Source organism: Drosophila rhopaloa, unplaced genomic scaffold (genome assembly GCF_018152115.1).
Source record: "Drosophila rhopaloa isolate 14029-0021.01 unplaced genomic scaffold, ASM1815211v1 contig_167, whole genome shotgun sequence".
In the NCBI taxonomy this organism is placed as follows: Eukaryota; Metazoa; Arthropoda; class Insecta; order Diptera; family Drosophilidae; genus Drosophila; species Drosophila rhopaloa.
The window spans coordinates 4,825,024-4,841,004 of NW_025335047.1; the positions used below are offsets into that span (position 1 = coordinate 4,825,024).

At 38.4% G+C, this 15,981-nt stretch overlaps 4 protein-coding genes across 5 annotated transcripts; 2 read left to right on the forward strand and 2 right to left on the reverse strand.

Annotated features, from left to right (window-relative positions):
- The first annotated feature begins 346 nt into the window (after nucleotides 1–346).
- On the forward strand, nucleotides 347–2,457 carry LOC108050399. The gene is made up of 3 exons (XM_017132115.2): nucleotides 347–1,796; nucleotides 1,857–2,014; nucleotides 2,076–2,457. Exons 1-3 carry the CDS (start codon nucleotides 1,596–1,598, stop codon nucleotides 2,278–2,280), a joined length of 564 nt encoding a protein of 187 aa, XP_016987604.2. The 5' UTR covers nucleotides 347–1,595; the 3' UTR covers nucleotides 2,281–2,457.
- Nucleotides 2,458–2,673: 216 nt separating this feature from the next.
- On the reverse strand, nucleotides 2,674–3,429 carry LOC108053505 (protein chibby homolog 1). Its single transcript, XM_017136191.2, has 2 exons — nucleotides 3,230–3,429; nucleotides 2,674–3,085 (listed from the first exon to the last, which is right to left on the reverse strand). Exons 1-2 carry the CDS (start codon nucleotides 3,290–3,292, stop codon nucleotides 2,750–2,752), a joined length of 399 nt encoding a protein of 132 aa, XP_016991680.2. The 5' UTR covers nucleotides 3,293–3,429; the 3' UTR covers nucleotides 2,674–2,749.
- A 252-nt stretch (nucleotides 3,430–3,681) lies between these two features.
- LOC108043505 (coiled-coil domain-containing protein 30) lies at nucleotides 3,682–5,883 on the forward strand. Of its 2 annotated transcripts, none has more exons than XM_044458772.1 (5): nucleotides 3,682–3,783; nucleotides 3,852–4,221; nucleotides 4,556–5,053; nucleotides 5,115–5,314; nucleotides 5,594–5,883. In XM_044458772.1, exons 1-5 carry the CDS (start codon nucleotides 3,749–3,751, stop codon nucleotides 5,796–5,798), a joined length of 1,308 nt encoding a protein of 435 aa, XP_044314707.1. In that variant the 5' UTR covers nucleotides 3,682–3,748; the 3' UTR covers nucleotides 5,799–5,883. The 2 variants fall into 2 exon arrangements, with proteins under 2 accessions (XP_044314707.1, XP_044314706.1); XM_044458771.1 differs by having other exon boundaries at nucleotides 3,728–3,783; nucleotides 3,849–4,221.
- Nucleotides 5,852–6,915, reverse strand: LOC108053503 (vacuolar-sorting protein SNF8). The gene is made up of 3 exons (XM_017136189.2): nucleotides 6,358–6,915; nucleotides 6,088–6,234; nucleotides 5,852–6,027 (listed from the first exon to the last, which is right to left on the reverse strand). The coding sequence occupies exons 1-3, from the start codon at nucleotides 6,825–6,827 to the stop codon at nucleotides 5,880–5,882; spliced, it is 765 nt and encodes a 254-aa protein (XP_016991678.2). The 5' UTR covers nucleotides 6,828–6,915; the 3' UTR covers nucleotides 5,852–5,879.
- Between the last annotated feature and the right edge of the window lie 9,066 nt (nucleotides 6,916–15,981).

The window sequence follows — 15,981 nt, forward strand, 5'->3', positions numbered from 1 at the left end:
TGCACTGAGAAAAATTATGACAAGAAAATATAATATGGAAGTAAAATAATTTATAAGTTTGATACCGTTATCTTAATTATATAGATCAATTTGTCTAGAACATACTGAACCAAATACAAAATATTTATTTTGAGATTATAGATTTCCTCACAGAGTTTTTAATAGAATTTGTATCCGTTTTTTGCCATAATGATATTTTCTCTTTTCTTTTCTTAGTTTCTTTACTGAAATTAATAAAATGGATAATGGATTTGTTAACACGTTTGATTTCTTTTAATAACTTTATTTTTAGTACATAAAAAAAATATTCTGCAATAGAATAAACATACTAAAATATACCACAACTTAAACCTGCATGTGATTCGCTTTTCTCTCAGTGTCCTATTGCTGTAGGTGCTGGCATTGCTGGGAACAACAAAATAAATGTGTTTTATAAGCAGTTTTGCTTATCGCATATCAATATCGGTGCGTAAATATACAGTAGTCGATGGAGTGGACCGATATGGGGCCCATGCAGACACCTATGTACATATGCAGTGAAGGCACCCGCACCGCCATTCGTACTTCCGCTTCCCCCCTGGGAAAGATTAGACTAAGCTTTATCGGGCGATCCGAAAATTTGTCTAGCCCCGGACGTGAATGAGATAGGAGTGGAGTACCGGCGGAGGTCATGTAAATTCAAAGCGCTATTTATACAGCTCATCGATGGGTTTTATCACCGCGGACGAACTGCTCAATTGCCGGGGTTTATCGGCTGGTGAGGTGGCGGCTTATCAAGCGGCCTATAAACGAAGCGGGAGCCAGCGGCAGCTCGTCGGCGGACCGCTTGCGATACCAGAGCCATCGATACCACCCATAGCACCCATACCACCGATGGCGTCTATAGATTGCTGCCAATGGCGACAACAATGCCACCAATTTGACCAGCTCCAATGCTCGCGCAACAAATCCAAATTAATGCCCAATGGGCCGGTCAACAAAAGCCCCCCAGCCAGACCTCTTGATAACTCCCCCGATGGGCATGTGAAACTGATTAATGTGGCATTATAAATAGATCTCGAGTATGTGGTTGGGTCTTCATCGAACGTTTGGTAACTTTGGGTCAAACTATATTTATGGTATTTACGATAAATAAACAAGCCTGCTGCCTGATTTGATTTTTCTTGAGCCATTAACCTATTAGATGGCAATCCATTAGACTGATACAAATTTGTAGTTTGCATTTTAGAAACTTAGAAAGTCATTTAGATAAAGTCATTTAGATAATTTTGTATATGACTTCGTAAGATTGCTTTACTGAAATAAATATAACTTTTTTTGTATACCTTTAATGACCTTAATAGCATTTTTTTCTAGTTTAAAAGACTGAATAAGTGTGAAATTGCTAATTGGTTATAGTAATTATTTATGAGCAAACACACTTAGAAATACGTAAATAAAATAATAATCAAGTTCCCTTTGCATAATTAGTTTACATTTAACAACCTGATCTTTGTAAATTCATAGCATTTTCGGCTTTAATTCCACGTTGATCTAGGCATTTTCCACAATAATTAGTTAGTTAACTTTTGGTGTTAGTTAAGAAGAGAAGAAGAATGAGTCACAATCAGGGCGAGCATAACAACTTTTTCTTGGAGAACAAGGATGAAAACGAACTATATGTTGCCCCACATTTGGAAAATAATTCAATGGACAGCACAGTTGAAGACGTCACAAAATCCGTAGACTTTAAAATGGACCAACTAAAAAATGAACTGAACCAGAGCAAAAATTGTATTATTTCCATGCGTGAGCAGGTAAGAGCAAAAATACCTTAAAAATTTAAGAATTTAATAATCTGTTATCCTACCTGATAGCTGCCTCAGAAACCAACGAATCAAGATCCCAAGATGGTAAAAATTCTCTTGAAGGAAAAGTACGAGGAAGCTCTTAAGCGGGATGAGAAACTTGAGGCGGAGGCAGAAAGATCAGTAAATGATCCTAATTCCGATATGGAGGAACATCAAGCTGAACTGTAAGACCAAAAATATTTTGTATCTATAATATTGATCAATAGCTTATTTTTGTTTTTACAGGAAAAAGCGGCACAAGAATGAAATAGAAGTATACCAAGTGGTGCAGGAAAAAATAATGGCCAGCTTCAAGAAGGATATGGATAATCTCATGCTAAAGTTCGACGAAGAGTTCTCACGACTGAGAAAGGTCCATTTGCAGCTTTTGGCAGATAAACAAAAAAAGAAAAAGGACTCCGCTGTTGTCACTAGCACTCATCAGCCTTAATACAAGTTTTAAGAAGTTTTAATTTTTAAAAGTACAGGTTGTTATTGGAAGATGTCTATGAAGGAAAGAAGTAGGATAGTTCAAAGATGCTTTATTTAAGCTTAAATTATCATGTTTTTAATTGTATTTTACTAAATTGAACTAAATAATTCAATAAAAATTATAAAGTTAAAGAAATAAGTAAAACTACTCATAAATATTGTAAAATGCACAAATATATTTTTTATTTATTAGGATTTAAGAAAATGAATAAAATTTCTTATAAATATTGCAAAATGCATAGCTTTAAGATAGACACAAATATATTTTTTAATTATTAGGATTTTCCAATGTAAAATTTTTGTAAATATAAACCACTTAATATATTGTTCTTATTGACTATTCAATAATAGTTTTATTAAGTGTCGTCAAAGTTATCCTCAATTTCCACCCTTTATTGTCCTAGATACATTCCTAAAACATATTCATCTCATTTCTCCTTTGGCTTCAATTCATTGAGTTCCGTGGCATGCTCGGCCAGCAGGTCCAACATCACCTCGATCTTCAGGTTGCACATGTTGTTCTCCTCCTCGAGGGCCCGGAATTTTTTGTTTAGCCTCAGCATGTCATCCACATCGCCCTTTCGGGACGAATGCATCCAGATGCCGTCCGCAAAGCGCAGCTCCTTGTTGCCCAGGGTCAGGGAGATCTGGCGGAAGTCGTCCAGTTCCTCGGTGGCCACAGGATGTCCGATGTTGCACCGCCCCTGACGCACCGGGATCGGCTTCGACTCGAACTTCTTGTTGAACAGCGGCATGGCGAGCGACTGTAAAAGAAAAGTTGACCATTTTCCGATTACTTCACCATTTGTTTTGGCTGCCCCGTTGTCTCGTTGCCCAGGACAACCGACACTTGTCGGGGGTCAGCGGCCGTGGCAGGACTCGTGCCTGGTTTCCATTGCAAGAAATACCTGCTTGAAGGGTGGCAGGTCGTCACAGATTGACAACGGACAGCAAAAGCCTGCCAGTGGCATAGATTCGGTGCAATAAAAAAGGTTCCCAGCCGCGCGAGAATACAACTAAATTAATAAGCAATTAGTTCAAAGTTCTTCGAAAACTGCTTTTGATACTGCTGAAAATCTGGCTTCAAAGCTAACTTGATACAAGAAACAAAAGTGTCACTGCAATCAATTCCAAATAACTAGTACTCTGTTGTCTGGTATCACAAATATCCCCTTTTATGTTCTTTTAAGTCTCTCTTTAACAAACTTAACACACCTGAAAAATTAATATTGAAAGTATGAACAATAAAACCCCTATTAAATGACATGAAATGTAAACATGTATTTCACCAATACATCTAGGAGTTTGTCCCCCAAAATAAAAATTCATGACCAAAACCATAATGTTGACTCAATAAGACATTATTAGAAATGCTTACATAGCCCCCTTAAAGTTTAAAAAATAATGTGATTCCACACAAAACAACAATGAGACAACCGGAAGAAAAGGATGCTTTTCCCAGGTAGGCAAAATAAAAACCAATATAAATTAAACCCATTTAAATTATTAATATACTAATCCTTCCAGCAGCGGTGTGCGGGAAGTGGCCGATGCAGTGGAGCGCCTGGTGCGGGATACCAACCAGGATCTGCGCAACTTCCGGCAGGAGCAGAAAAACCTGCGCATCTATGTCAACGGAGTGCAGGAAGAAAACGGCCGGCTGACCAGCGAGTTGGCCAAATGCAAGAACGCCATGGCCAGTGGGGACTACCAGGATCTCAGGCAGAGCCTTTTACTGACCAACAAAGCCTTGGAAGTCGCCAAGAAGCAGGTGGAATCCCTGCTCAAGGAGCGGCAGAGCTTGCAATCGATGCAGGACTATTCCAAAAGGACCATCGAGAACATGGAACTGGAGCTCAGGAACTATCGCGTCCAGATGCAGCAGTCGGGTGACGATCAGGTATTTATTTGAAAGGGAAAACTTTATTGAAATTGGTAAATTAACTTCAAGATGGTCGATACTTAGTCCAATAATATTCTAAATATTTTTTATAAGTATTTTTATGTGGGAAAAGGCTAGTACTTTTGCGACATCTGCGAAAATAATACATTTTAGAGGTCCTAAAAAACTTGTTAAGAAACTCCCAAATGTAGAATAATTTTTAAATATGTATATGTACTTACATTTTGTAGTAAGCCATGACTTGATAAGTATTTGACGTTTCATTATGGAAACCAAAGACTAACGAGTAAAATCCCAAAATTTCTTAACCATTTTCGGATTTCTCTTTTAGATAATTCAGCGGTACGCAAGGGCCATGAAAATGCTGGAGTCGAAGGTGTCTGCCCAGCAGGAGGAGCTGCGGACGCAGGCGGAGACCATAAAGGCGCTTCACGAGCACAAACAGCGGGGTGGAGAGCAACTGCAGCAGCTGCACTCCCAGCTGAAGGTGCAGGACCAGGATCAGGCCCGGGTGGCCAGCCTACAGAAGCAGCTAAAGGAGTACGAGCTGTCCCTCAGTCACACTCACAATCTGCTTTTGGAGAGCACGAGGCGGGAAACTACTGCCATTCGAAAGGTGGAGGAGGCCATCACCCTAAGCGAAGAGGCCACCAGGGAGAAGATGGAGGCCAAGAGGCTGGCCGAGGTCTACAAGGAAGAGGTTACCCAACTGGCCAACAACATTGGCAGCATCATGGAGGAGGCCTCAAAGCGCGTGGACAACGAAGTGGGCCAACTGAAGAACAAGCTCAGGCAGAAGGACACTCTTATCACATCCCTAAAGGAGAAGGTGAAATAACAAAGGATAACTTTCTATGTATATATATAATATAATTTAAATTATTTATTAGCTTAAAAAGGAGTCCGCCGAACACAAATCGGTAGTTCACTTGCTGGAGACGCGGAACAATCGCCATGAGCAGAAATACAAGGAGGTTCTCAAGCAAAACGAAAAGCTGGAAACCGAGGTGGAAGTCACCTCTAGGCGACTCAACGAGTTGGAGCGATCTCTGAACGATATGCAAGAAGAGGATGATAGAGATTTCAAATTGTAGGTATACAAAATACATTTCCATCCTACTTAGGTGGTTTTTCCACATTTACACAACCATACTGCTTAATTAATAATCTAAATTATTTATTATTTATACTTAACAATGGAGTTGATTATGTACTTTTCTCATAAGCGAAATTAAAGTTATAATATTTTACAAAATGTGATCAACTTCAGTACAAAGTTAAACATTTATTTGAATTCGTCAAATAGTATTAAATATACTTGTTGATATAACGTAAATGCAAATTAAATGCATTATTGCTTCCTTTGTAGGAAAAAGCATTACGAGACTCAAATGGAGCGCTACTTGGTGGACCACAAGAATATGAAGTCCAAGTACCGGAAGGCCATGGACGACATCACGCAGCGCTTCGAGTCGGTCATTTACGAGCTAAAGAAGGAGAACGACCAGCTGGTGGCGGACAACATGTTGCTCAAAAGCGGCGCCGCCGGAGACAGCTCCAGGCATCCATTCTAGGCCAAGCCGCTGATTTTACAGTTGTACAAAGATATATTTTATGATAACTATTGTACAGATTAAATTATTTTTATGAGAGCACTAAGAGGCAACTGCAGTCTGAGCATTGCGACCGGGAAACAAGCTGGGGAACCAGTAGGAAGGCTCTTCATCCGCCTGCTTGTCAATCCAACAGAGGCCCTCGCCGAGCACCTTGTCCAGTGACTGTTGGGCACGATAGTCGGTCCATCTAGGAAAACATAGGGATAACTATTAAACATTCAGTTGGATAAACAAGAAGAACAAATACCCCAAATCCTTAATAAGCTGACTTTGCGTAACGCAGCCTTGTTCGGTGTTGGAGGCTGCATTCAGAATGTTGGTCTCCTCCATGCTCAGCTCTCCGGGAATGGACTGAACTATGTACTTTCCCTTGCCCAATTTGTGCACCACGAAGCTGAAAGTTAATAAATTAAATTTATTACAAAACTATTAACGATAATTAAAATGCATTTTAGGCTGATAAATGATTCTTCCCCACTTCTTTCATATCATGAGTCATATAGAAAAAAACCTTTACCCATTGCCGAAGATGCTCAGTTTCTTGGCGGCCATAAGGATGTCCTCCTTGGTGATCTCCTGGTGCACTGCACTCTGACCCCTCGCGGCGATTAGACGTCGTCGCAGTTCATCCAGTTCCATGAGTCCACCGGTTTTGTGATTAGCAGCCAGGCAAACCTCCACCACCTGGACACCCAGTTCATAGTAGAAGTCCCCCATTCCGAGGACACTCCAGAATCCTTTGCCTGTGGCCAGGGGATCAACTCCGATGGCGGCACACATTTCCTGGAACTGCTTGCGAAACTGGGAGTTCTTGCGGATGTCCTCCTTGTGTTTCATTGCGAATTCCTCCAGTTTCACACGGAAAACCTCCATTTGTTTGGTCATTTGTTCGAGTTGGTTCTCCTGCAGGTCGGTTCCCTTATCTTTATACTTCTCCGCGGCCAGTTTTTGTTGCTGGATGGCTCCCAGGCCTACTCGTCGTCGCATTTTTGTTTTTTTGGTGGATATTTGTAAACAAAAGTAGAATTTATCCAAACCAAATTGATCACAACAAATGAAAACAGCTGTTTACGTTTAACCTAACGTTGTGCTTTTACGTTATGTTATGTTACGAAAATGTGCTGTTAACCTAGCAGCTGTTAAATGTTACAAATAGAGTGCTGTTAAGCGCATGTTAGTGAACCTCTGTTAACTATTCGAATTTCATGGAGGGATGAAATTATATGAGCGAGTTGAAAAGATATTTATTTTAAAAACCAAAATTTGTAGTTTTTCAAAAATCAAATTAACAATTCTTTACGCCTTTTTGTTATAATACTATTAAAAGCACTTGAGCTCTTATATATATAATTAGGTTTTTATCTTGCCTTGATTAATAATTCTTAAAAATATAATAGACATTTATTAGTTTTAATAAAGCCCGTTTTCGCTATAATCTTATTTTTGCAATTCAGAAATAATATTACTCTTCAGAAAGTTCATGTTATATTATAATTGTTCCTAAGAATATTCATTAAGATTCATTAAAAGTTCAAATTTTATGTGATTAAAACTAATAAAATGTTGCTTTGTGTAATGGGCTGCTATACATTCATTTTCTATTTACACAAAAATAAATTAACTCAAATTAATTACACTTATATTTCTTTAAGTACCATCTGGCTTAACACTAAATTAAAGGGCATTTGTCACTAGCTTCGCTCAATTGATGTTCAATTGACCGACCGCCCCCATTGATCAATCAATAGGCACATCGAATTCGGGGGATTCAAAAAACACTCGCAATGTGACGAAAATACATGACAAGAGTGTTTCTCCGAGGGGCCCGCATGATTATGATTGTGAAACGTCATCGGATCAGCTGCTAATATATGCCAGAAATCTATAATGGCGTTGAGTGGGCACTAAATGTCATGGATGTTTATGATGCCAGCGGAAATCGAACCCGCTGATTAAATTTCTCATCTGCGGTAACTTTTGTATTCCCCATTCCATCTCCAAATGTGAGACGGATTTCGTCAGAGACGTCCAGATATCGTCTGAATAATTATGCGAAACAAACAGAAATGAAAACGGAGCTCATTAATAAGCCTCTGATTTGGTTTGGATTCCGTCTTTGTTGTGATGGCATTTAGCACTGGGCGGGGCCCAAGTTCCCGGAGGCATCACTACGCCCAGTAGTCCCGGATATATTGGATGATATGTGTGTTTGCCCACAGCGGCACACGATCCACTGACCATCAAGTGTTCCTACAGAGAAAAAATAACACCCAAAGATCAAGTGGTTCATTTTTACTTTTTAAAGATTTTTATTATAATTTTCTTTTTAATAAATTAATCAGCATATTATAATATTTATATAAACTACGTACAGTATTTATATGTTTTACTTTCTAAGACATAGGCCCGATTTCTTACAAAATGGAATAATTATTTAATTACCCTTTTTTTAACGACAGTCGTATACGTTCATTATAAACATCCTGATAACAATTTTCTTAAATAACATTTCTAAATATATTTTGTGTCCCCCCATTATATCATTTGTTTTTTCAGTGCATGTCAATCCTCACACAAATTAATATTCCGAAATATTTGTATTCCTGGCCATATGTACAGTAACTAGGGCATACCTCAAACTCGGATACAAATCGATGGTTGCATAATGAAAATATATTTAAAACCTATTATTTATGACTAAAAGTCTTGGAAAACAACCAAGTCAATTAATCAATTCATATTGGTGTGTAAATAATCTTTATATTGCAGTTCCTCTAATTTAGCTTTAGGTATAGAAAAACATTTACTGAAGACTGGTTAATCAAACAAGATTAAGAATTTGGGAGTTGGCATTGAAAGAATATAAGTACCTTAGAAATGTAAGTTTAAATTATGATATTCAAATAAAATATTGCAAAAGTCTTACATATAATATGAAATACTATACCATATACAATATATATACAATCCTATATCTAGGAAAATCGCAGTAATACCACCTCTTGCAGTACTTTATTTCTGAATTTTCTTGCATCTGTGTGCATTTCCTTTTCCATCTGTTGGTGTTGGCTGAATCCGCGATTATTTAGGCAGGAAGCCAGCCGTGATCGCAGCCAGAGATGAAATGTATGTAAATATTTATTTATGTTTCACCGTAGTCGCCTGACTTGCAAACCAAACCAAATAAAACGCGCAGCCGCGCACAAAAATTAATGGAAATGCAAGAGCAACCCGAACTGAAATAGCACCAGATAAAAATAAACAAAACGCCGCTGACAGACAAAGGGCCAAGACACGAGCGAAAAAGCGAGGGAGTCTAAGTCTGATGACACACACAGTAAATAAAATAACATTAAATTACACTGAAAAATACTATTTAATTTCTAAAAATATCAGTCTTTTTAAATAACTATTTTTTTAAAAAGATTAGTACAATTTTCAATAGATCAAGAGAGTTTTGGCAGACTGGAATAAAACATAATACTGTGACTAGTGTTTATTTATATATAATAGTTCTTTAAAAACAATTTACAACCACCAACGCATCAAAATAACAAATTTCTTATATCTGGTTTTTAAAATTTGGTTACTTAATTATAAACTAGAGGTCTTAATTAGCATAAAATTGAATCCAAACGCACTTTATACTTAAACTCACAAATAAAATTATCCATATTTGATCAGGATAAGAAAAATGATATATTATTCATATTTGATCAGGATATGAAATATGATATAGGCAATATTTTTAAGGATATTTACTTAATTTGTGAACTAGCTTAAAATGGGTTTTATATTACTTCAAATGTATATTTATATTGCAAATAAAAAAAAAACCTAGATTTCTTTGCAGTGCATTAGTGGGCGATGATGCAATGCGGGATGTTTGACAGTCGGCGGCGAAATATTTGGGCAGCTGACAAACACAGTTGTGGACCATGGCCATTGCATGTAATCAGCCAAATTAAACGCGAAATGCAATATGCCAGAAATAGTTTGCCCGGCCGTCAGCTTGACCAGATGCTGTCAGATTAGTGCGCCGCGAGATACAAAGATACAAGATACAAATAAATGGGAGGGGCAGGGATACAGGGATACAGAGATACATCAACATCAGGCGGTAAGACAGGCGCAGCAAAACGGCTGCCTCTCACACTGACCAGTTCATTTCATTTGATTTTTCCATGCGCCGCAGATCGCATTACATTAATAGAGTCCATTCACATTTGCCCCTTCCCCCGACTGAAACGCATATGAAATGAAGCCACAGAGGGACCACCAACCACCCGGGGGACGAACAAGGGGAAGTTGGTTGAGGTCACCACTCCCGGGCTCATAATTCATCCAAAAAAACATCTCGAGGAGTCGGGAGGAAAATAGGAAAATAGGAAAACTTTCGGCTCACAAAACTCTTTTGTTCGCGGCCTGTGGAAAGTAATCATAAAAAATTCAAAGCATAAATAGAGGAAATCTTAGACAATGCCTGACGAGGGCAATAAAAACTGGATAAAACTGGTGGGAAATTAAGGAAAAATCTGTGTAGTGCTTTGGGTTTGAAATAAAACCAGTTGGAAAGTCGTTCGCCGCAGCGATCAATTATTATGCTGGCGGTTCTCAGTTGCTCGCCTTTGTTTGTGCATTTTCCAAGTGACTGCACAGAGAAAATAAAGTTTTCTCAATTTATTTTAATAATATAATAATAGGGGTATACAGCCTTTCTGATTTAAATCAAGAGATGATTGCCTCTTGGCTAGGTTTACAATCAAACAGTCTTTATTCTAACAATATCAAAGCCAATAGTAATTATATTTTTTCAAGCAATTACAGCTTAGGAAATGGTTAAAAATATTATATATAAATATATCAACCTTAAAATTAAGGTTGTGTTTAGTTTTCAAACGTTTTCTTAGCTTGAAACCTAATTTTAGTTTACTATTTAGACAAGAATGAGGTTCTTAAAGTTAGATACACACCAAATACACCAAGTCAAAATGATTACAATTAAGAGAACAAATAAAACTGGATGAAAAACCTGTCTGATATTTTTTTGCCGTGTACCCCCCTTCTCCGTTTTTTGTGGTAGCGACAATTGTCGCTAGTTTTCGCATTTCCAACCAGTTTGGGTGTGAAAAGTAACGGCCCGAGATCGCGGACACACCCAAGGCAAATAGGATTCCGCAAGTGGGTCGGTGAACTGACTTACGAAACAAATCGCGACTTATGTACCACTGGCGTGTTGCATGCAACAATCCAGCGAGGCATGGCCAAAGTGACCCACCGTTTTGATTTATGCTCGCGACCCACTTCAGCACCCATTCACACATGCGACTTGTCTTGGATTTCGCCAACCGACAAATGAATTATGATCTCGGTCAGTGGTGGTGGCCAAGCCATTAGCTTTCCCGTTGGTCAGTCACACGATCGCCAAGCGAAAGCGGAGGAAAACCACCTCCCAGAACCCGAGATCTGTGTAGCCTGTGTTGCCTGCGAAAGCCTCTATTCCCGGGGACGCCCAGTGTTATCTATTATGTCCAGCGCTTAGAACCGGACACCCCTGCAATCGGAGGCGCGTGAGATTTATGGGGCAGCAGACGGACTTGCAGAATAAAAAAAAGGCAGAACAACACAGTGAAGAGAAAACCCAGAGCCAACCCAGAACCATAACCATAACCAGAACCAGAACTCGAACCATCCACTCTGCTGGCTGCAATTAAGCGCCCAAGAGTCACGTAGAGTAATTGTAGTGCATATTGGGATCGGGGAGGGGAGAGGGAGAGGGAGAGGGTCCGAAACCAGGAAAGATAAATGAAGCAAATTAGCACTCGGCGACCCGGACGGAAAAACAGGAGGGGGGTTGAGGGCAGAGGGCAATCCATAAGGTAGAACATCGAAGTTAAAATGCGCCTGCTGCATCTGAATCATCGAAGGCTGATTCGCCACATCACAGTTACCAAGTTATGCCACAAACATAGATAGTTTCATAATGTCCCCTTTTAAATGTGAGTCACTATAAGTGAGTAATACGGATCAGTCATCTAAGTTCTAGGGTCCATTGTTAAACCCGAAACAAAAACTAATTTTACAGAAGATTAATGCCATTTAGTGATTCCAACATTAGATTCACCAAAAAATAGATACCAGATAGATATTTAAAAAAAAAAGGCTTTTTTTTCCCCTACAAATAAACGGACAGATATGAAGTTATGCTACAAACCTAGATGGATTCTATTGTTTCTTTAAAATATGTATCACCATATGTGATTAATAAGGATGATTCATCCATGACAGATTACCTTACTTTATTTTAAGATTATAAGTGTACAAGTTCAAAAAAATAAAAATCCCCTTTTTCCTTTCTATATTTTTACCGTCTTTAATAAGAGCAATATAATACAGTGTAAATTGGACAGATATCAAGTTATGCTACAAACCTAGATATATTCTATTTTCCCTTTAAAATATGTATCAGCATATGTGATTAATAAGGATGATTCATCCATGTTCATGGGCCTTATGTCAAATCAAAAACATATATAACTGAATTTTAATGTCTTACCATCTAAAACTCAATATGAAAAAATAAAAATTCTTTATTTCCCTTACATATTTTTAATAAGAGCAATATAATGCAGTGTAAATTGCACATCAGTTTTTAATCCATATAAAAGAGTTTTAGATTTTATTTTAATATTGAGTCTGAATTAAGGGAATCATTTATCGATCCTCCGAAAGTTCCTGATTTCAGATTTATTTAAAAGTGTACAAGTTCAAAAAATAAAAATCCTTTATTTCCCTTATATATTTTTACCGTCTTTAATAAGAGCAATATAATGCAGTGTAATTTGCACATCAGTGATTTCTCCATATAAAAGAGTTTAAGACTTTTTCTTAATATTGAGTCTGAATTGAGGAAATAACAACCGCGGACAATGAGAGCAATCAGGGAATGGCCTTAATTACAAACCCCCTATAAACGGACTGGAATGGGAACGTGTAATTCTATCTCTCGAGTGTCCAATTGATACGCATTTATCGCCCCTCCGAAAGTTCCTGATTTCAGCTCGGATCCCCTGCTCAAAACCGCATGCCTCAACCCTTTTTCCCTTCCCTTCCCCGCTTCGTTTTACGTTTTGTTTTGGGCAAGGCCATAATGAAAGCCAAAAAAACGGGGAACCAAAATGAAACCCTAAGCGGACAACGACAATTCCTGGACTGTCTATGCTTTTTGGGGAGCAGATGTTACTTTTGGCGGCTCAAAACGAGAATGCTTTGAGCCAACTCCGACTCCCTTCTGCGATTCTCCGGCTGCTGCTCAAAAAACAGGACCAGCAAAAGGAAAACGAGACGATCGACGGGGCGGGAGAAATGAAAAAGGAAAAAGCAAAGCACTTGTTCCAGCTTGAGCAGCTCAACGAGATACTCGAACGCGTGTGAGGATGTAGAAGTGCACTGCGAGAAATTGCTGTAGACATGGCTGACAGATAAAGTTCAGATACAAATGGCCAAACACACAATAATATGGACTTATAGGAAATTATCAGTGTACATACATACTGACACTTAAGTTTTTTAATACCAATATCTATCTTAAATATAATAGATTAATATCATTATATATCTTTAAAAGTTTTTTGAACATTTAATGGCATATTTGTGTGTACCAGATTTATCAGTTTGAGTCAAAACTTTTGTTTGATACATTTTTAAACTCTGAGGAAATCATTTAAAAATAAATTTTAAAAGTTAATTTTTTTAATCGCAATATTTCCTTAACGTAATAGTAACAGTTTCGGAAATTCATGTAAGTACTCTGAGAAAACCTTTTAAATACTTATTTCGATCACAATAATTCCTTAATGGTTAAGTTCCAGAATGATAATCTATTTCAAGTCCGAAAAGAATAAAATATCCAATATAAATATATAAAAAAAATAGATGGAAATCCGAGTATGATAACCGAATAGAGTCCTGATTTTTCGCCGTGTAGATGGGGATGTGTTTCAAGTGCGGAAACGGGAAGAGAGAAATGGAGATGTGGAGCGGGGGGTGCAGGGGAAGGGAGAGGGCGATTGCACCGGGCTGTGTCAGATTCAGGTTTTGGTTTTGGCGCAAAAAATGTGTGCTCAAAATTACCAGCAGCAGGTATTCGCACTCGTATTCGTATTCGCATTCGTAGTCGTATCCGTGTGGCTCCGATGATGAGGGCAGCCGCATCCACATAGCCACATAGCCACATCCACATAGCCACATCCACATCCATATAGCCACATCCACAGCAGCAGCCGCAGAAATTGGCGCAAAATTTACAGATGCCTCAAAAAATAAAAACGCAAAATGGAAAGCAAACTGCAGCGGGACAGGTTCCATCGTTGAGTTTGCCAGGCATTTCAAAGAAGAGGGCAATCGCAGTGCCCCCACTTTCCATTTGAATCCCTATGCCACATATATACCACCCCCTCGAAACGCATCCACACACTAAAAATAGCTTAGAGACTGAGAGAATACACGGAGAAAATCATCCGTTTTTCCGCTTCATATTATCCAATCTAAAAATGTATTCCACACCTTGTATTTATTAACTTTTACTGTATGCCTTCGGCCTTTTGGCAAAAACAAAACGAACACTCATCAATAATAAATAAACATAATTCTCTTGTGTTTACAAAAGGAAATTCACTTGATAAATTCGTTAGTTGAGAAACATTTGAGACAATTCGACTAATATTACAGGTCTCCAATTTTGTTTATTTATATCATCTGAGGTATGAAATCATTTGATAACAGATCTACTTGTTTACATAATCATGTGTCATGAATCATGACAACATTTATTACTGATTAATTGAAAATTAGTAGAATTACAAATGTTAACAAAAAAAAAATACTTATCATGAAAAATGGTGGGTTTGTTATTCATTTTCATTTTTGTGTTTAAAAGACATGAATCACGATATTTTTATAATTCCCTTTTGTTTTTCATGATATCCTTTCAACTTGAAAAGGAAATGCCAAAGTTATGATCAACTTAAGTTGGCCTAAAACCATTTATAGGGCTTTAAATATATTTAGTTAATTTAATACGTAAAAATAATCATAAAAAACATGTAATTTATTTCAGTACTCCCAAATAAATCTATTGATTATAAATAAGGCTTATTTTGGGTTTATTAACCAAACAAAATTTGCATAATTTTTGCCTGTGCAATGTATCTGCTAGATACATTTCACCCAACCGTATCCGCAGTTGCTGTTGTTGTTGCCACGCGCAACCGGGACAGAAATCCATATTGCACATTGCACACAATGAAAATAAAAATATAAAACAGCTGACGGGGGGAGGAGAAATGGAGAAGGGAGACAGAAAGCAGAAAGAAGGGGCTCTTTAATGAGCTCATTTATTAATTAGACAGACGTGACGTCAACCTCTGTGTATCCCGAACTCCCTCCAGTATTTCGACATTAAAACAGCAGTTAACCTTATGAGCAGCGCGTGCGACATTTCCATTGATCAGTTCCGTTCGGTGGGTTTCTTTTCATTCCACGGGTTACTTGGTTTGGTTGGTACGTGGGCCATAAACTAATTTCTGCCCGGCCAGGAAAAACAGCTTGAGTTTTCCGCATACAAGCTGCGTTCGGCGGAAGTGACGGCGGAAAAGTAGCCCATCAGTAGACCCAGACACGTACCCAGAAAACATCTAAAAGATAAAAATACTCAGACACTAGACACACACACACTCACACACACCCGAATCCCTGACATGCATTCAAATAATGCCCAGTGAAAAATCAAAATAAGCAAAGCTGAAACGCATTTCGGGGAAATGACGCAGCAACTGGGTCTCAAAAAAGTAAAAAGGGTGGGGGATTTGAGGGAAAATCGTGAAAAAGGGGATCTGTGCAACTTTCACACATTTGCGCACTGCATTGTTCCCCCTCGAGTGCCTGGTTTTTATAGAGATTTTTTGGCGCGAGGGTTGGTTTTTGCATAGAATTGCTGGCACCACTCCGACCTGTGCCACCGATCCACGTCCACATCCACCCGATCCCGATCCCGTTCCCAATCCCGATCCCATCTGATCCCTCGGTCGCAACCCTCAACCCCTGTTCACCTCTCAAGCAGGTAGTTGCCAATCCGAATTTG